At 40.6% G+C, this 22,597-nt stretch overlaps 1 protein-coding gene across 5 annotated transcripts in view; it reads right to left on the reverse strand.

Annotated features, from left to right (window-relative positions):
- The window catches only part of LOC119011809 (cadherin-18-like), a 155,915-nt gene that overhangs the window by 18,217 nt on the left and 115,101 nt on the right, over positions 1-22,597 (reverse strand). For 3 of the 5 annotated variants that reach the window (XM_037085193.1, XM_037085191.1, XM_037085192.1), the window contains 3 exons: positions 21,926-22,062; positions 11,584-11,708; positions 2,280-2,394 (listed from right to left, as the gene is read on the reverse strand). In XM_037085193.1, coding sequence (XP_036941088.1) covers positions 2,280-2,394; positions 11,584-11,708; positions 21,926-22,062 — 377 coding nt within the window. Of the gene's footprint in view, positions 1-2,279; positions 2,395-11,583; positions 11,709-21,925; positions 22,063-22,597 lie in introns of those variants that run through there. The other 2 variants (XR_005072279.1, XR_005072278.1) reach the window with 2 other exon arrangements.

Here is a 22,597-nt window from a genome sequence, read left to right on the forward strand (position 1 = left end):
GTTGTAACTTAGCAGTGTTGGGCAAGTTACTTTCAAAACGCAATACATTACGAATCACCAGTTGCTTCATTATAAAGTAATCTATTACATTACAATAGGACTGTCTGCGAATAGTAATACATTACTTTATACACTACTTTTTTTGTTATTTTAAAACAAAATTCCCAAATAACCTAAAAAAGAACCATTAAATAGCCTAAATCTTTTAAAATATACAACAACATTCAACTTTAGGGTTGTCCGTTGGCTGCTCTTGATAAGCCTTGCTGACATATGCCATCCGCTTTACACTGGCAATATAACGCCACATTGCTGCTTAGTTCAGTTCACGCTGGCCACCACACTTCTTCGACTGATATTGGCACTTGTAGCAGACTAGTGGCAGCACAGGTGTATTGCTGCCCTCGACAGGTCTGTTGAATAACACAACTGAATGCTCTCTGTCTTAGAATCTCTTGGTCAAATTGCTAACTCCTGCTCTGGCTTGTGGATTGATCCAATTCATCTAATTTCCCACCCTGCATTTTAAAATCAGTAAAAACTGAACTGAAACCTTCCCTAGCACGCATAATCTTGAAGCATTTTTCTCTTTTGTATCAGTCATACACCAAGATTTTAGAAAACACCCATGTTCTTCTTCCATGCACTGACAAAACAGTTTTGGGCAAACAGGCCAGAAGTGGTGAGATTGTTTTATATTTCTGAAATATAGTGTTTTATATATTTATTTATATATATATATATATATATATATATATATATATATATATATATATATATATATATATATAGATGCCTTGCTTTGTACTAAAAACAATCACAAAAGATGAGGCTGGACAGGGAGTTTACAAAAGCTTTGTCTTGTCTTAGTTTACATAATAGTAGTTTGCAACGAAAAATGTGTTTGGAGGAAATGCAATGCTGCACAGATAATATTATGAAGACATGTTAAATATTAAATCAACCAAAGTATCTGTCAAGTCTGAGGATATTAAGACTAAACATGCCAGAAAAATATTCAATGTAATGCACTGTTAACCATTCACATGGTGACTCCAGCAGGGTACATACGAATGCGACGCTTCATTCACTCAAAAATGTCTTGGCTGATCATAATCCAGGCAGCAACTATGTATGCTATCACAATGTAAATGGGAAAAAAAGTTGTCATATTACAGTTTTTCTCGATTGTTTACACACAAAAGCTGGTACTTGAGACACAATGACCACAACATGTAACTCATGCACCAACCCCCTGAACCAATTCTGCTAAACTACAAGCACAATTCCTGCTTTACACTCAAATTGCAGTTCTAAAACACACTTTTTTCAAAACACTACACACAATTTTCTGCATTTGGCACAACTTTCATGGAGAAAATCTCTTGTTTTCACAAGGAACACACTGTCATTCAAAATTCTAAAGTCAATTGCCCTACTATGCACACTGACTCATCACATGGGCAAACACCTGTCACACAGTTTTACAATTAGCAATCAGAGCTTTAGCATAAAAGGCCAACATAAAAGGCTCTTCTGCTTTGGAGCAATGGATGCCAACATTGGAAACAGAGGCAGAGCCAGAGCCAGAGGAGTAATGAGAATAGGTAAGAAATCTACTCTCACTAGAAAATTGCAGTACTGCATATCAATACAGTACTCAATGAGTACAGCAGTACAGTATTGCCTGTGGACTGTTCTGTTGACTGTAAAAATAAAGTATGTTTCAAGTATTTTGGAAATGTATTCCTACTTTGTATTCCTACACAGTATTTACAGTATTTTACTATTTTTATTGCAGAACTGAAAGATTACCAACACAAGGTGGGTAAAATATATTTGTTACCGCATATTTGTGTGTCCTGAGTATAAAAACAATATTCTCAAATATTTTACAACACACTCATGTATGAGCTGTCTGTAGTAAGTGTAACACTGAACAAAAAAAAGGCCTAAGTCATTATGATCAATGAAGAAGAAGTGTTGTCCATTCATCACAGTGTTTTACATTGAGCACATCAGTGTTCAACTGGTTCTTCTAAATGTCTATTCATTTGATGGTTTGTGTGCCATTTGAAAACAAAATACCATTTTGAGAAGAAATAACATTGTTTTGAATGTAAAGTTTCATTTTGCAGGAGAATTGAGGGGTTTTGCCCATTGTGTGTGTGATTTTTGATTTGTGTGTAGAGTTCTGAGAGTATGAGGCATGCTTTCAGAAAATGTGTGTAAACAATCGAGAAAAACTGTAAGAACTTCTCTGCCCGCTAGAGTCTTACCTCCATTATCCTTCAAGGTAAAATTCGGATTGGCTGGATGCTCAGCAGGCACATCAAAGGAAAACTTTCCATTTGCAAAGTTGTCTAGATCTGAAGCTCGGATGGTCTGAATCACCTGATGGAGATGAACAGAAGAGATACAAAGGAATTAAAAAATAAATGGCCACTGAAAAGACAAGAAGTGCAGGGAAGAAAGATACTGGGGAACTAAGCAAGATAAAGAAGCAAATAAGCTGCAGTAAGTATTTACTGTATGTTCACATACTGACAACTCAGTGTAGTGTTTAGAATGCAAGTAATATTACCGGTGAAACATTCAGGACTAAAGATTAGCTTTTTTTTTGTTTTTTTGTTTTTAGTTCTTAAAATAAAAAATAAAATAAAAATTAGCACCATTCCACGTGCTTTGAGAATGGTAATGTTTGACTTATTATTGGATTTGTAGGTATTCTTCATCTGTGTCTAATTATTGTCAGTTGATAAAGCCCATTAAACAGAGTCAATATAAACAGATTAGAATATAATATGCAATAAATATTTTAAACTAAATTGAATATGGAGTTTTGAAAATAATGTACTTGTCCCTCATGGGCTACACTGTGTGTTTTCACTGAACAGAGCAAATGAATAAAGATGTTATTTAGTATCGTGTAATCTCCTAATTGTAGGTGGAGCTGTCACATGTATGTACATGCTGTCAGTTTTTTGTTCACATGGATGTATGATGCCTGGTAGACTGAAACCTTAGACTAATACATACTTAGTATAGGACATGTTTTGTGCAGGCAGTCTCTCCTCTTTTCCTGTTTTTTTTGTCTTGCATGTGTACCCAAGTGAGTTTGAATGAGCATGCTATTAACATATTTTGGCAAAGTAATTCCACAGAAATCATGTCAGAAACTTTTACACACATATTCACTATTGACCAATAGCACCAGTGTTTAGAGTGTTGACCTAACAGGGAAATGTACTGAGAATGGACAGCCAGAGAGTCTGCAGAGTGTTTTATTCAACCCTCCTCCTGTATAAACTTATTCTAGAAGGAGACTGGTAGTGACGCCACAAACACCTGAGCCCCCAGGGTTGTGTGCTAAGCCCCGTCCTGTTCACACTTTACACCTTTGACTGCACTCCCAGACAACAGGAGAATTCTACTGTGAAGTACGTGGACAACACCACCATCACCGGCAGCATTACAAACAACAGTGATAGTTCATATCGTGAGGAAGCACGAAGTGCACAGAGAGACAATGTAATGCTCAACATAAGCAAAACCAATGAGCTGTTGGTTTTACAAAAAAGAACACAAAGACACACAACTCTGTCTATATCCATGGAACTAAGGTGGGAATCAACATCACAGATCCTGTTGTAGTCATTTCACGTTTCCACCGTGGCAAAAAATAGAAAAGGCTCTACTTATCAAGGAAACATAAGAAGGCATAATTATTGTGTGAAGGTCTTGTTGACTTTTACAGAGGGGCAAAAGAAAGCATTCTGAGCAGAATCATCACAAACTGGCATGGTTTGTGCACAGCCCAGAACAGAAAGTCAACGGGTGATTAAAACCTCCCAGAACATCACTGGTACCACATATAGAATCAGTGACATCAGTGAATTCAGATATCTGCACAGAGCCCAATGGATACCAAAACACAAATGCACGTCCAGCCACAACCCTGCTGCTGTCTGGTGAAAGATACAGAAGTATCCACAGCCATACAAACAAACTACAGAGCGTCGTAGTTTGTGGCTTTGTTATTCCCTAAGTTAAATCCTGCTGTGTCATGTCTTACTTTTTATGTCCTCCCTTCATAGTAGCTCCATTCATATTGCCCTTTCAGAGTTCATGTCCTGATTCTCTGCATCGCCGTCTGCGTGAAAGTTACAGATGTGAAGAGGAGACAGTTTTGCTCCAGTTCTGATCCGCCTCCAGAAGTAGTAGCAGCTGCAGCAGACAGCGTCTGTTCCGGCCAGCAAAGCCTGGCAGCTCCTGCAGTTGAATGGAACTGATTATGTGACGTGATTAAGAGAAAAAAACTTAAGCTCACCATGACTTTGTCGCCTCCCAGTATTGTGTTGATGTAGTTACTGTCTCTAGCAACTTGTATGGAAAAAAATCACAGTGACGGTTAGCCCTCAGACAGACTGTGGTGAACTTTTCCGCAGAAAACAGCCTCCCTCCCCATGAGTGATAAAGCATTACAGGATCTGCTGTTTACTGATGGTGATTATGATTATGTCATTTAGAGCAAAAAGCTTCTCTGTGACAATTTCCACAATGTACGGTGGGTCAGGATCTCAATCAAATCACATAACAACAGCATCCATATGATTATAAACAGTCGGCAGATCCATGTTTAGATTACCAGGAGGACACCGACACAGAATGGCAGCGGCGGCTTTCCTCTGAAAATACTGCAAGCAAAAGCGCTATTGTGCATCTACTTTGTGTAATGATCATGTGCACCATATACGAAATGTACAAAGATGTAGCTTCTCCTCCCTCTTCGTACGGCATCATTCTTGAATGCCGAGGCAGCTGGTGTTGTAAAGAGGTCAGCCGGAGGTGGCTCTGTTACCACTAGTTGAAATAAGTACAGCGCCACCTATCGTACCGGGGTATGACATGCTTCATCCAGTAATTCAATTTTCTCACTGGCATGTATACTCGGACAATTGCAGTTGTCTGATTGAGGAGCATAGTCGAACTATGGCTGTAATCCGACTAAGCTGTGCATGTAAACACACTGACAGAGATCTCAAAGTCATGATGTGTACTGTCACGCCTCTTTTAGATAAGCAGCCCTGGCGCGCTGTACGAATTGACACTCTGGTGTTGTGTGTGTGAAAAGTGTCTGTCTGTCCCTACTTGATTTGTTACCCTGATCTCTTCACGATCAGTTTATCTTCCATGGGTCTGTTCCTGTGTCTTCTGTTCCTGTCTCCCTGTAATATGTTTCTGGCTTTTCCTTCCTGAATCCCTGTGTTATTCCTGGTCTGTACTCCTGCCTTTTGATTTGGTACATTGCTTTTGGTATATACTTTTAGCTTCTGTGTTTGATTTTACCAGCTACCAGCCTGAGCCTCAGCCTCCAGTCAAACCTTCTATAAAGCAGCCTGATCTCCTTTATGTAAGGATCCTTTTTTTTTATCAGCTTCCAGCGTCTAAGCCACCATTCTGCAGGCCCAAGCCAGAGACAGATCCTGGGCTGGCTAGTCTCCAGCCTGGTGACATCTCCGTCAGCTCCAAGGGATCTCCTCTCTTGGGAACCCGCCTGACCTGCAAAAGTTAGAGAGCGAGGTCCCTGATCACATTTCCCTGTTATCCAGCTCCTTGGTCTCATTTCTATTGGACCTTGTTCTGGAACCCAACAGCCTCCAGCCAGTTGACCCGATGGCTAATACACCAGATATTTCCTTGGAGCCACCATCAGGGAGGCCCTTCAAGAGGAAGCATGGCTGACATCTTGCCTCTCTGCTGCCCAGCTCCGCGCCATCACTGCTGCCCTGCTGCTTGTCTTCACCACTACCCAGTGCTCCAAGCCTGCCCCAGCCATCTTCACAGTCTTAGCAGTCACCACTTCAGTCTCTGGGCTCTACGTTGGCCAACAGTACCGCTGTCTCTGTGTTCGCCCAGCACCTCTCTGGGATGACCACTGCCCCTGTAAGTGTTGAGCCAGCCGACATCCCATCCGTCTCTGGTTTCCAGCCGGCCTGTGTGACACTTGCCAGTGGTTCCCCTTCGGCTGTCTGGACAACACCTGTTTTAGCCCCTCAGTCAGTAGAACGGCCAACGTCTGTTCACTGTTCCTTGGTTAGCAGCACAGCCGAATCCTGTTCCTGCTCTTCGGTCAGTGACACAGCCAGTTCCTTTTCCTGCCCCTTGTCCAAACCTCCTGGTTGCCCCCAGATTAGTTTTACCCTTTTCCACAACCTCCTAGTCATTCCTCTGACCTGAGCGGTACACAGTTGATCCTGGCTCATTGTTAAGATCGTCTTCTCGGGTGTGTCTAGCTTGTGTAGCTTTTCTGACCTGTGTTTCTTCTGCCTCAGTTGATCCTGCCGTTTTGCCTGCCTGCCTGCCGGTCAATTGTCTGTTTGCTTGCTTTGCCATCTGCTCACCTACTCCTGCTGTTGCTGGTCGTCGCTACCCATCCTCCATCTTGGGAGCCATTAACCAGCACGAGGCAGACCACGTGGGCTGGCGACTCCGCCATTATGGGATTGATCACCGAGACAAAGAGACTTTGCACCCACCACCGCAAGCACTCATCACGGGACCCCGGGACCCCGGGACCCCGGGACCCCGGGACCCCCAGCACTCCACTATTCCTTTTGCACCGTGGTATTTTCACTGTGTCACGAATAAATATCACTTTGAACTATTTACCTGAGTCGAGTCGTGCGTTCAATTTCTGTTGTATACCATAACACCTAAAGTCATCCTCAACCCTCCACAAATCACAGTTTAATTTCCTGACTTGCTTTTTGTTTATTTATCAACATAATTGGTATAGTATTTTTTTTTTCTGTGTATGTGTATGAGGGTTTTGAAAACAGGAATATAATTTTACAATCTTGTGTTGCATATGTCAGTAAATCAATCTGGAATCGGGAAGGTATTGTGACATGCTACCGTGTTCCTGCCTAGCTCGCCAATTATAGGTTTCCATTCTTTCCACTCTCTTTTATTGTCTCTATTTTTTGAGACTTACCTTTGTGCTGCTGTTACCTGTGACTTTCTCCCGAGGGGGATCAATAAAGGCATCTTAATCTTAATCTCATTCAATCCATTTTTATTTCCTCATTTCACTGTATTGTGTTCGCTGCCTTAAGTCTGCTTTGTATTACAGCACCCATTATCCAACAAGTATAATAATTGTCTGCTCTAATGTCTAATTTATTGCCTGGTCTCTTTTGGGCTAAAGGTTGATGTCATTATAAAGGGATGGTGCATCTGGATACATTGAAAGCCAAATTTCCTTAAAGCTCAACACAAGCAAAATATGTCGGCCTCAGGAAGACATGAGCTGGCTGCAGGTGATTTCAATAATCTGAGAGTTTCACACACAAATTGACATAAACAGCAGTCTGAATGATGATAACTTTCCCAGCTTTTTCTGACTTAACTTTTGAACTGAATCTTTTCGGTCTAACCTTAAATCTGAATACATCTCCTTGGCTTGTGGCTTGTTTTTCCATATGAGAGGTGTGGTGGTTGCTCACCTACGGTATTACGTTGCAGTTTACCTTTATATCATTGCAAGTGGTAACACAATCTCTAACTCTCCCCTAAAATGGATCATTGTTATCGACATCATCCCAAAATGTGCAATTTATAAACAGTAATAATAATTTGAGCTGTAATCCATACCAGTTTACAGCCTGCATGTTAATTATGCTATCACATTTCACTACAGCCCACAGAATGTTTCTCAATATCGAAGAGGCAAAAAAACAAAAAGAAAAAGAAGTGGAAATTCACACTCTTGCAATGTATTACGAGCCTCAGGCTTGTAAATGCCTCTCGTCTCATGCTCTTAACACAGCAGACATGAAATGAGTATTAAATGTACTGTATGCCCCCAAACCTAAACAGTCGCCAGTCTCATTGTTTTGTAATCAATTATGCAAATGTAGTAGTCCCCAAATGCAGCAGAAAAAAAAAAATCACGCCAAGAGTGACGTGCTCAGCATGAAAACTTCTCAGCATCAATTCACTACAATGCCAGACAAATGAAAAAAAAAAGAGTCCTCTTTCCACATTGACTTGCTAGCATGTGTTTGTGTTGCCTGCAGCCAAGCTAAATGATTAAACACTCCTACAAACACATAAAACACACACACTTGAGCTTAACATTTGCATAAAAAGCAGAAAAAGAAAGTGGTGGATGGATAATAGGAGAGAATAATGTACGTATATACTAAGACATTGGGAGTGTTTGTGATGTGTGACTTGTGGGTGATTGTACATATGAGGACTGCCAATCCTGTGATGGAGATCCATGCCTTCATGCTTCACTCAGAGAAAAAAAAAATGTGTTTTACTATCCCAGGTTCAGAATTGGCCCTGCTGTGGAGCAGAAAGGCTGGCAGTGTGGTGATGGAACGGGGATGAGGGGGGAGATAGGGGAGGCAGCGAGGCAGGCCTGTGTTTGGGTTTAATATGATCGTCTCTGTTGCTATCTGGCTGAGCGGTGGAAGCATCAGTGTGCTCTGCAGTCTGAATAATTTATGGGTTCAAGAAGCTGCGGAGCCTGCAGCTCAGCTGATAAATCCCCCACTGATGGTGTCAGACACACAACAAAAAGGCCACAGATCAACATGAACATATGTGCATGCCAGCGTGTGTGTGTGTGTGTGTTTGAGCGAGAGAGTGAAAGAGAGGATGAGTGAGTTTTGCATATTTTCAACATTGTGTATATTTGTCTTTGTGCTTGAGAATTGAACATGCGGTTATGCTCACGAGTCAGCAGAGCTTTTACTATTTATTTCAATATCTTTCATGATGTCCAACAACTCTTGTCAGACAAGAACAGGCCAAAATATTGAAGAGTAAACCTTAGTCGGTCAATGCAGGGGCCGTCAATGAGTGGCTGTGGCACTGTTGTCACTAGTTGACCCACATTGGTGGCTTTCTGACTGACTGAGCATGTTTAATCTGCAAACATCAGTGAGAAAATTACTCTGATTGACAGTTCAGCTTGACCAACAAGTGTGCGAAAAGAGAAATGTAAAATGAGAGTGAAAGACTGTAGAATATTGTAATCCATCGGTGTATTGTCCATGATTTCCCCCAGTTACTGCGGTTTCTCCTAATCTCGATTGCAGGTGGCAATAGTAGCAAGAGTGGTGTGAAAATGACAGGCAAATGGTGTCAGTCAACAGTCAGCCCTCATCACTGCTAGCTCTTTGATGTTGGCTTTAATGACAGCATGTCTCTTGAACCTTCAGATGCACTGAGCGGGCAGTACTCCAACTGTAGGTATAAGCATCCTGCTACTTTGTCATGAACCTTATTCTTAAAAGGATTTCTGTGATGTCCATTGTTTATCAGTCTCTGGTTTTGTATACTTAATGGATAAGTGTAGTGTTATTCTATCATTATTGTCAACCGTTTGGACTTAACCTCGTGGTTCTAACAATAGAATGGCCTGCATGTAGACCAAGCCCAACCTGGTAAATAAAGTAAAGTGCACTAACTCTTGTTGCCACAGTCCCCTTCTCCCACTGATTGAAAGCACACCTGAGTGCATCGTCAGTTCTGCACAACAGCCGGATTCACAGAGAACCATGAAAACTGCTGCACACCCTAACTAAAAAGCAGTCCCATTGTGTATGTGTAGCAGACACATCTCAGCCCATTACATTCCACAACATGGTCATTTAAGGTACACAGTCTGTCTTCAACAAACAGCCACAAAACTATAGTAGTGATGCTATCCAGACTGAGGTGGAGCTTATAACAGAGGCCTGGTGAGATTATCAGGGCCAAAGGGACAAATGACACTACCACATGATGGAAATGGGGTCCATTCTAGAGTTTGGAAATAATAATACCATATTTCTGATTGGTATTGAGTGTGTGTTTTTTAATGGCTGTTGGACATCAACATAAAATGGACAGTGAGTTATGCTATAGTGTGAAACCCCCTCTCTGTAACAGCCCTGACACACACACACATACACACAAATTTTGAAAACCCCCCTTTTCCAACTGGGGACCCTGGCAGATTACAACAGGCATCGTAAATCTGCCCACACTCCAAGCTGACTGCACATTAAATGCTTCTACCTTTGCAGCACACTTCATTCACACACAAATCATTTTATTCTTTTGCCATATATACTATGATTTGTTCATCACATTCTGTCAGAAATCATTGATCAAGATAAAAAAAAATAATTCCATTTTTGGAACATTTTTTTAAGCTTGTGTTACTCATTTAAGTTTAATGATGTGTTTCTAACATGTGACAATACTACCAATTATGCATGGTTAATTGTTTCTATATTAATAAGTATCTAGGCTAAATAACAAGGAAACATTTTATGACAATTAGTGAAGGAAATGTTGTAGCATCTTCACTTATATAGAAATAGAAAAAGGAATTTTTTCTTCTTTGTTTCATTAAGACCCAGTCGTTGTTCTGTGTATTCTTTTGCAGTGGAACAAATTAATTGAGAAGTCACACTTTAGGATATTTGACTGATAAACCAATAGAGTGTTGAATTAAGTTTTTTTTCTTTGAAGGTTGTCACCAAAGCCTGACAAATTAAAATATCAGATCTGCGTGGAGCAGTGAGGACATTGTAATCTTCTTGAAATGAATATTAAATGATCCAAAGTTACATAATTCTTTAAACATATACACATGCATATGTTTTCTCCACCATTTGAGGTTTAACTGGTATTCTTCTAATTACACCATCTGTGCCTTCCTCCACTACAACAGTGTTATGGCAACCAACTGGAGAAACAGCACTTCCACCTTTTTATTTTGATGCACCCAAACCATAATATTTGCATAACTGTAATTAATTGAAAAGCCGTGTTCTTGAAATTTGGATCGGTTTCTCTACATTTGAATAGAAACTTGGCTATTTTGCAACACTATAACACCATTTATCATTTATTTGTCATTCTACAACACAGGGTTGTACAATGAAATGCAAGTTGTAGCCCCATTAGTTCCAAGAAAAAAATGATAGTTGAAGTTGAGGTCAAGAGTCTCACAGTCTGAGGAAGGAAGCTGCACTTCAGTTTGGAAGTATGGCAGTGGATACTTCTGTATCCTTTGCCAGATGGCAGCAGGGTGAACTGACTGTGGCTTGGTGAGTGTTGTCTTTTGGTTTCCCTTTGGGCTTTTTGCAGTCTCACTTCACTGATGTCACTGATGCTCTGTAGTTGGGTACCCATGATGTTCTGGGTTGTTTGATTCACCTGCTGTAGAGCCTTTACCATTTCTTTCAAATATACTAATAGTAAAAAGCCTTTACTTTGTATATGCCATTAAGCTATCTATTGTTTATTTGTGACCCTGTGGTACATTTGATGTTTCCTACAGGCTTCAATCAACAGCAATGCCACCGGTTTGTGATTTTTTTAGGTCACCTTTTCAAAGCCACCTCACAATAGGTGATGGAATGTGATAGATTTCTGAACTTTTCTATTATTATTTTTTTTTTTTTTCTGTTCGCCATCTTCTAAGACAACATCATCCAGTTGCAGTGGCCACTGCAAACCAAACACACTCAGAGTTTTCTTTTTCTCCCCTAAACACGAGCGTCAGTAACCCACCTGTCCAGTTTTGGTGCTCTCGCATACTATGACGATGTTGTTGCCCCCAGAGATGGTTGGAATGTTGTCATTGACATCTAGAACCTGGATGGTGACTGGGACGTGACTCACCAAACGAGGGTTATCTGAAAATGGACACAAAAGACAGCTTTAATTGTTTAAGTTTTAGTTTAGTTTTTTCATCTGTAACAAGGTTGATGTGACTTATTGTAGTAGCTGTTTGTTGCTCTGTAAGTCTCACATTATTGCATATTTCAGGTGTGTCCCAAATTGCACCAGTCTGTTTGATTATCACTCAAGATAGAAACCTCTTGGGGCCTAGGGACATGTACAGTATATGGCTTAACATAAACAATTTATTATGTCCTGTTACTCTGTCATATTTCACATACAGTATACTACTGCAATCCTTCTATAGCTCAGTAGTTTGCAAGTCTTTGCTAATGCCATCTCTCTCTGCTGAAATGTACGAGCCTGTTTGTTCAAGTCAAAGCTGAAAAGGATGCATGACTGAAACCATATAGAGGACAAAAATGTTGTGGACCAAGGATGAGAAATTAATTCAGACTAACAAATCACAATGAAAAAATAAAGCAAAGCCAGTGTGCTTACATTGCCAATAGTGTTTGTAATCATCTTATTTAATAGGCCTAAATGTGTTGGTGTGTGCATAAATGTGACTGTGCAACACCCAGCAGACGCATCGATCAATTTGCTAATCAAAGAAAAAAAACAAACCCCAGAAGAGTACCAAACTCCAGTTCTTCCAGTGAAAGAATTTAGCTGCAGTCCCAACTGATTCCTCAATCTAATGAACATAATTATACCATTCTAAAGAGGGAATGCAGAAATGTCTTTAGAAATCGTCTCTGACATTATGAAGCACTCCTCGCACCAAAATATCTCAGCTATATACTACTGAATACTTTAACAGTTTCTTATGGGAAGGAGCTGCTTAAATATTAATGTATCACCATGTCACAGCTGTATTAAAGGAAAACCCTGGTAAAAAAAAAAAAAAAAGAAAAAAAAAGAAAGTATCCCTAATTGTATTAGAAACACAGTGTAGGCATACACATGTTTTTACACAAACACTTTAACTGTTTGTGCTTAATTTTCTATATACTGCTCAGAAAGATTAAGGTAACACCTTACTCACACATCAGATCTTGATGAAAGGATTATATTATTAAGTCTTTACTGATATACACTGTATAATGTGTTGAGAACAAAATGGCAATGGCCAACTGAAAACAAAATCATCAACCCATGAGGGCTTGATTCAAAAATAAAAATTTAGAACAGGCTGTTCAGGCTGATCCAACTTGTGTGAATTTATCATAATGTGATTCACTAGTGTGTCTGGCCGCCACATGCCTGTATGCACTCCTGGAGTAAGCTCCTGGACAGCCTTTGGCTGTTCTTGGCAGTGGCAGATACATAATGTCCATAGGTGCTCAACTGGATTTAGGTCTGGGGAACGAGAGGGCCAGTCAGTGACATCAGTGCCTTCGATCTCCAGTAACTGCTTACACACTCTAGGCACATGACGCCGGGCATTGTTCTGCACCAGGAAGAACCCAGGGACCTCTGCACCAGTGTTAGGTTTGAAAATCGCTCTGAGTATTTAATCACGGTACCTAACAGCACTCAGGGTACTGCTGGTTATGACATGGAAGTCTGTATGACCCTCCAAGGATACCCTCATGTAGTCTGTTTCTGACAGTTTGGTCAGAAATATGCACACCAGTAGCCTGCTGGAGGTCATTTTGTAGGGCCCTGGCAGTGCTCCTCCTGTTCCTCCTCTAACAAAAGAGGCAGACAATGGTCCTACTGCTGGGTTGATGCCCTTCCACAGCCCTGTACAGCTCTCCTTGTGTAATGGCCTGTCTCCTGGTATTTTCTCTATGCTCTTGAGACTGTGCTGGGAGACAAAAAAAAAAACTCTCACATATAGATGTGCCATCCTGGATGAGCTGTGCTACCTGTGCAACCTAACTGGGCTGCAGAAACCACATCATGGTACCAGTAGTGATAAGGGAAAAATCAGTCAAGTAAGATAAGGAAAGACCAACTGTCTTTGGCCACCAAATGCAAAACCATTCCCTATTTGGGGGTTGTCTTGCTTTTGCCTCTCCATTGCACCTGTTGCAACTTTTATTCACACCAAAGCAGGTGAGATTGATTCACAATCACTCTTGCTTCGTAAAAGGACTGATATCCCTTAAGTTTAACTAACAATTAAGTGTTCCCTAAAAAATGTTTTTGCAGTGTTTACAATTTGCAAACAAAACTTGCTACACTTAATAATAATAAAGAATTACCTCCTGGTTCCCTGTTGGTCACAAAGTGAGTGAAATGGCCATGTAAAAAGAAAGAAATGAACAAAGCAGGGTGAAGAGAGGGGGTTAAGAAAGAAAATGTAAGAGAAGAAGGAACACTAAGTAGAGGTCTCTGATGTTGAAAACGTGTATTCAAGAGACAGTTTGAAAAATTGAGTTTTCTTTTTAAATCTAAATGTTGAGGAAGTTTATTTCAGACTAAAACCATGAAGAGGTTGTGTATCAGAAAGTATGAGGCACAGTTGTTGTATTTTATATAATGTTTGTGAAAGTTAAAAAAAAAAGTAACTGCCACAGAGGATATAGACGGTGTCAGCAGTGCTTTTTGTCTCTCTTTTTCTCAGAGTACCAGTTGGGGAGTAGGGTCTGAATGGGCAGTGGGCCTTAAAAAGCTCCAGAAAAATAGCGTTGTCCCGAGAGGGGCATGGGAGCACAAATCAAAATGGAAAGGTGAGATATATGAAAACTAACAATAAACTGTAACTTGCAAACAGAGGGAGCAGAAGTAGACTGGCAGGAAGACATAATCACAACAGAAGAGGATGGCTCTAGCATATGCACTGGCAGCATAGCATCAGGAAGAAGCAAAGCCAGAACCAGAGGGAGCCAAAGAAGCAAGGACATAGTTGGGCAAAAAGCTTGATGTAGAGGCCACTTTGGGACTCGAACAGCAAGGAAAGTTACTAAGCTAAAAGGAAGTGAAATTCCATTGGAAAAGACATAAGACGATACCAGAGCATGGATGCATGACAGAAAGACAGTGAGAGTGAGCTCAAAGCCAGAGCGTTACGTGGGTGAAAAAAGAGCACAACAAGAAGCTATCAGCCTCAAGATGAAAAAAGAACAGTTCCACTCAGACTCAGACAAAGGAAGGTGGAGCGTCAAGGAAGCCAGCTAAAATCTGATCAAGAGCAACACAACCCAGACACAATCATCAGAAATGGAAAAGTGGTGATGTAAGAACCAAACCCCTACAAAGATGAACAAGAAGAGATCATTTGAAACCGTCAGACACTCAACCACCATCCAACCTGATTGACTGCCTTTATGATATCAACAGCTGGATGAACTGCAACTACCTCAAACTCAACCAGGACAAACCTGAAGCCATCCTCATTGCTTCCCCAGCCACTCTCAGCAAAACCTCCCACCTGAGCTTCTCCACCCCTGGTTTCATCACATCCACTGTTGCTGGAGTTAGAAACTTAGGTATCAACTTTGACTCCACCCTCTGCTTTGAATCACATATCAAAAACATCACAAAACAGCCTTCTTCCTTCTTAAGAACACCTTCAGACTCTGCCCCTCTTTATCTCACTCTGTCACAGAAACACTCATTCATAATTCATTATGAAACGCGGCCATGATTAGCATAAACCCCACCCTGCTGCAGAAGCGGTATAAATACGTTCAGTGCACATTAGCATCGGTGGTTTTTCTGCTCGCCCTCGAGTCTCAGATAGTGTCTCTTACGATAGCTTACATCTAGCTAACCAGTTAACCAGTCTGGTAACCACTCAAGTGTCCTCCACGTTGCTCGTGCATCTTTCCTGGATGCCACAGTGTGCAGAGTAACGGCCTTGTAGCTTATTTAAGTTTCGTACGGACTACAACAAAAGGAAACGGTGGATCAGTTTTGTCAAAAGGAGCTACTGTGGAGCGTTCAAAATCGCCACCAACACCCGTCTCTGCAGTGTCCACTTTACAACCGATTGTTACAGCAACTATCACCATTTGAAGTCTGGATTTCTGAAGAGTCCGTTGACACTGGTCAGTGGGGCCAAACCGATCCTCTTGTCCGCGGATTGCATCCTCCCATCTCGCAGACGGCGGGTGCCACCATCACAGCCACCGGCATCATGTGCCTGTCTGTGACCCTCTACATCCCGCCGACAGCGGATGCTCTCATCACGGCCACCGGCATTATGTGCATGCCATCGGGAGAGTGACGGGTGCAGCTAACTCAGAGTCAATATGTGAGTTATCATTTTCTGTGCACATGCAGCATACATGATTCAGTTATTTCATAACTAAAGAACTAGAACTAGTTATTTAACAGTTAACTCATGCTTGTGACTGTGAAGAAAACACTGATGTGTTGATCTGCATTAACATGGTTTCATAAAGCTGACTGAAATGCACTGAGATGAAAGAGGTGACAGAATCTTTGGAATGGAAACATAATAAAGAACACACAGTGACGAGATCACACAAGACCATAATGCTGGATATGTGAAATGTCAATATGAAAAATGGTGGGCCATGATAATTATTTATGTCCGAATCATTTAAGCAGTCTTTATAAAGGCTGGATACATGTCACTGCTTTCTCCCTCCTTCCAACAACACAGTCACCTTAATTAATTAAATATTAGAGGTTTATGTTTCTGCAAACACACTTCTCACCGTATTGTGCGTATTATGCCTATTAGAGTAATTTCAACTTGTAGCTGTGCTATTGCTTCATTAGTATTTTTTTTTCTCTTAAATGGGCCAGGTATAGTTTTAAAAACTGATAACAATCTTTGCATCATCTTGGTCTTGGTCTTTAAGTCAGTCAAAATGTATTGCTTTGACTTTGCCTCTACTTAACCAAAACCATTATGTTGTTATGTTGCTTCTCTTTTCCTCTCGCGAGCAGGGGTGTAACATAATGTTTCTGGTGGAAAGATTAAAAGTAGTTTGTGGTGTAACTCTCAATAATGCTCATTCATATTAATATATCACATATTTTGAGCAAAAATGTCCCGACAATGACATATTTGCTTTTCCTTATGTTTTTTTTTTCATAAATTCATCAGATATCATGCTCTGTTTCCCTTTACAGTACAGTTAAACTGCCAGCTGTTAGAAAGTAAAGAGGGTTTGAAGTATAAACTGCAGTCCTTAGGTTTTTTTTTCATACTCTCTCCTGTCCTTAACTCTCTCATTTCTCCCCTCCCTGTCATCTCTTCTTGTCTAAATCCTTTCTCCACCTCTGTGCTCTGCTTTGATGGGCTCCTCTCAGCTCATCCCATTAGAGAAGGCTTATAGAGTGTGTCTGGTGAGCAGCTCGCCACTGCAAGAGCGGCATTTTCTGATCGGATCTGAGTTACCTGAGGTCAGATACTAAATCTGAAAGAAAAGAAAAAAAAAAGAAAACCTCTCTGCCTAATTTACCATAGAGCTGAACTTTTTGATCCAGTCTCAAATGCAAACAGAATGAAGGTAACCTTTGGTAACCTGTGACCTCTCTGCTATAAACCAGATATATAACTCCGTTATGACTTATGACTATACTGATGAAAGAGCAGAAGAAGCTCTGCGATGTAGACACAAAAATAATGGATACAAACACTCACATTAGCAATTATGATGAGGCCTCTAATTTCATGGTGGTACACCATATAGTGTGTTCTATTGTTTGCTCTGGCATTCATCACTGGGCTGAATATTCTGCCTACATTGTTCAGTTTCGGCCTGTTCAACAGGAGCATTTTGACATATATCGCTCCCTGTAGGATGTTGAATGAGTTTGTTCAAAAACTGCCCATTCATGGGAAAACTTACCTCTACTCATCCTGGATATATCATATAAGACATTTTTAATGTCATTGCTATCCTGGTTTATTTGCTACTATTGGAAATAACTTCTCTCTTGGCTCAAACTGAGCATTTGCTGGCATTCACTGATATTCGCAGGGTGTGCATGTTTATGTCTTAACACCAAGATGAATTCAGAGTGTGAATAATTCTGACCACAGAAGCAAATAAAAACATTAAATGTATACATTCTGTAAATCAGTGATAGAAGAAGTGCTCCGATCTTTTCTTGTAGCAAGAGTAAAAATACGACCGTAGAAATACTGTTATGTACATTAATGCTGCAGCTGGCAAAGCTGGAGCAATTAACTATACAGCTAGCTGTCTTGTGAATCATCTGCCAGTTATTGTGGTCATCTTATTAATAATGTTAAACATATTACATCATTTATTTGATTATATTTAAATCTGAATGTGCAACATAAGTTATCAAAAATGTTGTAACAGTGTGCCATAAAGTTCTGTAATGTTAGTGGAAAGGAGCAGAAAATGGAAAATAAAGTGAAAGTACCTCAATTGTAAGTGTAGAACTGAAGTAAAAGTGCAGTTACTTTACACTGCTGCCCATTACTAAGAATTATGGAAAAACCCCTTCTAGCTGAGATTAAACTAAACAGAGGTCAGTGGGAAACTAGATTTGAATTCACTGTTAATTAACTTCACCAGTTAGGAACAAAATGTGATTTTTTGACACACTGACTACGTCGCTGTTTCTGTGAGTTCTGTACAGGAATATGTATTTATTAAGTTCTAAGATGTTTTGTCTTCATTAAACACTTTTGGAAACTACTCATCCTAAAAGGCCTGTCCTCAGCCACTTTAGAGCTACAAATGAAAATAAAATAAAAAGTATTTTAAAATTGCTCCCATGATTTTGATAAATGGCTTTAGCACTGTTTGGTACTATTGAGAGCTACATGTGAACCATGACTGCATGGTGGCAAGAGCAAAGTATCACAACATATTCAACAGTGCCCGAGTGAGATATGGGAAGAGATCTGTTTACATAATGCAAAGCACTCCATATATGTGGTACGGGTTTGGGGTCTTTCCAACTACACTCTCAATCATCACCTTGGCGTTGCATACTGCTGGTCTATGAGTTTTGGCCTTTTCTACACACGTATCATTAGTCCCCAGATATTTTAGGCCATTTTAGTGTAGTGTTGTAAGAGGGGCTTACCTTTTCATTTTGGTTGTCAAAGTTGCAACTGGCTCGCTGCCTCTAACACATTAATCTTGTTTTATGTAGTTTATTCTTTTTATTTCCTTTATTTTATTTTGTTTTGTATTTTTTTGGTCAGTTTCTCATGTATCCATATGTGGCTGCTTATTCTGGTTTCATGTTTGTTTTGTTAATTTTTTCTTTCTTTTGTGTTGCTGTTATTTCAACTTTAAGTGGTTTGTCATTTACTAGAGGCAGGAGGCCCAGGTTCCAATAATTTAATTTTGTTCCCTTTGTGTCGTAGAAGCTGACAACCTAACGTGGTGGGTATTGGTGTCTCACAGTGGTGGTGTCCCCGTCCTGTGTGCTGTGTTGTCGACCCCTGGTGTGATCCTCCGTGTGTGTGTGTGTGTGTGTGTGTGTGGGTGGGTGATTAGGTGTGTGCACGTGTGATTGGGGTGAAATGGGGTAAAACCAGGTCAGAATGCACTCTTTGTCCAAGTGCACACACACCAGCTTGGGATACATGTTTACCTGTTTAACAGCAAACCGTTACATTGTATAGCGTGGCTAAGTTGTAGAATCAATATTGATTAGATAAAGCTGATACAAGCTTAAAGTGAGAATTTTGCTTTAGCTGTGCTCTTGATTTTATGGGGGACAACTAGACAAGCTGGTGGAAGAGTTCTTATTTTAAAGTGATCACAAAGACATGCTCTGAATCAGACAAGACAAAGACAAACCTTAGTATTGAGGTTAATTTGCCACTGGCATGAGGTGAAACGTCCATATCATTACATCTGGAGTCTTAAATTACATTGTAGTCATTCCTCCTGCAAATGAGGTTTGGATCTTAGATTAATCCCTAGAGACTTGGAATCGGGGTGACTGAGCTCCATGACATTTATCAATGTCCATTACTCACACCACAGTGCAGTAAAGGGTAGGGGAAAGGGTAGTTGGCAAGATAAGCATCAGCTGGAGAGAAATGAGAGAGGAGGATCAAGAAAAAAGAACTGATGGACTTTTCCTCAGATGCCCCCAGGGAACACATAATCTCATCTACACAGACGCCCTGTCAGATTACTCAATGTGTCTTAAAGGATATTCCACATAAATTCACAGTGTTAAAGTGAAACTCTCGCCAAAATGCAACCTAGGCTTTATTTGTAATTGAATATGAGACCAAACTATCCTCTCTGTTTGTGTTTGAGGTCATTGAAAGCTTCAAAGAATAGAAATGTAATCCATGAAATTATTCATCTGCACTGTCTGAGATGGTTGAAATAAATCTATAGACTATTATTATTCTTAGTAGTTGTATGCTACACATACTGTATGTTTGTCCAGTATAGTCCGGATACAGCATTGGTGCTTTCACAGCCTCCAAGATCTACTGAGATAAGTATGGAAATAGAGGAAACAGTACCGAGGTGGGTGGGTGCTTTGGTGGATGGATGGAGAGCTTTTGGTTAGATAGCTGTGTTGGGATCCTCACTACATGGTTCTGACAAATGAGTGGCCTGTGTGTCGATCAGAGTTAAATGTGGCCTCCTTGCACAAACAAAGCCTGGAAAGCAAAGTGCAGTGACCCTAATGTCCAGTGGGGTGGCGCCTGATTGCCACAGTCCCCTCAGGTTTGAAATCTCCCATCTCCTAATGTCCGAGAGCACATCTGAACACATCATCATTTCCACAGTGACCGTATACAAGGAAAATCTAATGACAGCTGCACTCCAGTTTCAAAGTAGTCCCATTGTTGCTGGAAGCATCGGCTTTTGTCTGCACAATTGTTACTAAAAGGGAGCACACGAATGTTTGGAGTGCTGGACGAGCCAAAACTGCGCCGTGTTTACCACGTTCCAGAGAAAACGCTGCACAACCAGCCTCTCTCATGCCTTTAGAAGACATTGCCCTCAGAAAACGCTTTGACCTGTTTCTTTACCCACACTGATGCTGCAACACCTTTAATCCATGCTGAGAAAGCGAGCTGTGTTAAAGAAGACACGCACTACAAGTGAGCCTTAATTAGTGTCTGGGCAGATACTAGACATTAGCATGTACTGTATGCTTTTCAGCTACATTGATTGTGAGTTTTTGGACTGCAGATATTTGCTGTGAGTTTTACGCTGTTTATATGTCGTTTGTTGCTTGTTTGTCTTTCGTTCTTCGCAAGTTGATTTGAGCCTCTTCACACTGTGGAGCTAAAGTATTAGCTTTGCTGCTGTATGAGCGTACAATAAGCCGCATTTCTTTCAGGACCAGCTGAAGGTGATTCAAGCCTGAGTTTGGCCGCTGTGTGACAGCAAGGCGAGTATTGTGTCTCCACAGCTGTTCCTCCCTCTTTGCTGTGCTTTAAACACTGGCTCTCTTTGTCCCTCTCTCTCCCTACTAACCCATATACATACACACAATTGTTCTAGTGACACAAACATGTAATAAGATGTAGGAAGACATCAGGTTAATGATCTCGCTATAACATTAGATACGGTTGCCACATGGAATAACATAGAACATAACATAGAACATAGAACAGCTACCTTTGTGGACCACTGTCTTGTGTGTATTCAAAAGTTCATATTCATAATTCATAGTTTAGCTGCTATAGTTGAATGATGGTACTCAAATTCAAATCATAAGGGCCACAAAGATTTTTTTCAATGACTCAAAGGTCCATGTATTGAGGTCGGTCAGGCCACATGTAATAATATTGTATAAAACATTTTAGCAGTGAACTTGGAACACACCATTTTCATGCAATCTCGACTCCTACAGCCGGCAAAATCTCAAAATGCGACCTGCTCCAAAAAAGAAAGGGAAAGTTAAAAATTGCGCTCGCAGCAGTAAGTGACCCAGCTGTCTGTGTATCGTTGGCATGGAGACAAGTCCCGGCATAGACATGCTGACCCAACCAAAACAAATGGTGAAGGAATAATAGTTTGGGGGCCACAAATAGGAGGCCGGTGGGCCGGATGCAGCCCGGGGGCCGCCTGTTGAGGACCACTGCTCTAGTTATTGCTCCCTGATCCCAGGGTGGTGCCCCGTTTTAATGATTTGACTATTACATTGAATTAATTTTGATTAATTTAAGGTAATAATTACTATGAATAATTGTTCTTTTCTGATAACAACACTTGCCCTAACATCAATCCCAACAGCTAGGAGGGGGAAATGGATTTAATGCTAATGGCTTAATATGCAGATAAACAGAGAGGAGACAGTTTGATCTGGTCTGTTCTTGCTATGAACTTACCAACCTCTGCAGCCATCACAGTGATGTTGTGCCATGCCGTCCCCTCCCGGTCCAGAACCTGTGTAGTCCTGATGATGCCACTGTTCACACCGATAGTGAAATACAGGGGTCTTTCCTCCTCATTTTCTATGAAGTACCTGTGATGCAGAATGACATTCAATTTAAAGAGGAAGCACAGCCAATGAGTCGCCAATATAATATAAGAGACCGTGCCACATGATGATGCCTGCGCATTTACTGAGAGTACAGTTAGTATCATGGTCAATGTATTGATGTGTTTTTCTCCATTACAGAGTTTGTTCTTATGGAGAGTTAGTGTAATAGAGTATGCATTCAGATTTTAATATTCCTCTACATTCCTTTGGTTTGACATTCTAATTCATTACACAACTGATTCTCAACTTCAAACCTAGCCAACAATCTAAATCTAAATAATGTATGGGGATCATAAAAATCACCTCCAAAAACATATTACCATAACTATGTATTTTTACATATTTTTTAATGGGTAACTCCACCAACCTTACAGTGTCATACATTTATTAGGGAGTACTACTGCATATGTGAAAAAAGTACAGGCTATGCCTTTTGTGGCTCCACAGGAACCTGCATGTTTGTTTATTGTGGGTTATTGTGGGTTGTTTATTGTGAGGCTCCAGGTTTTGTAAAGCA

The sequence above is a fragment of the Acanthopagrus latus genome, chromosome 21 (assembly GCF_904848185.1).
Source record: "Acanthopagrus latus isolate v.2019 chromosome 21, fAcaLat1.1, whole genome shotgun sequence".
Lineage (NCBI taxonomy): Eukaryota > Metazoa > Chordata > Actinopteri > Spariformes > Sparidae > Acanthopagrus > Acanthopagrus latus.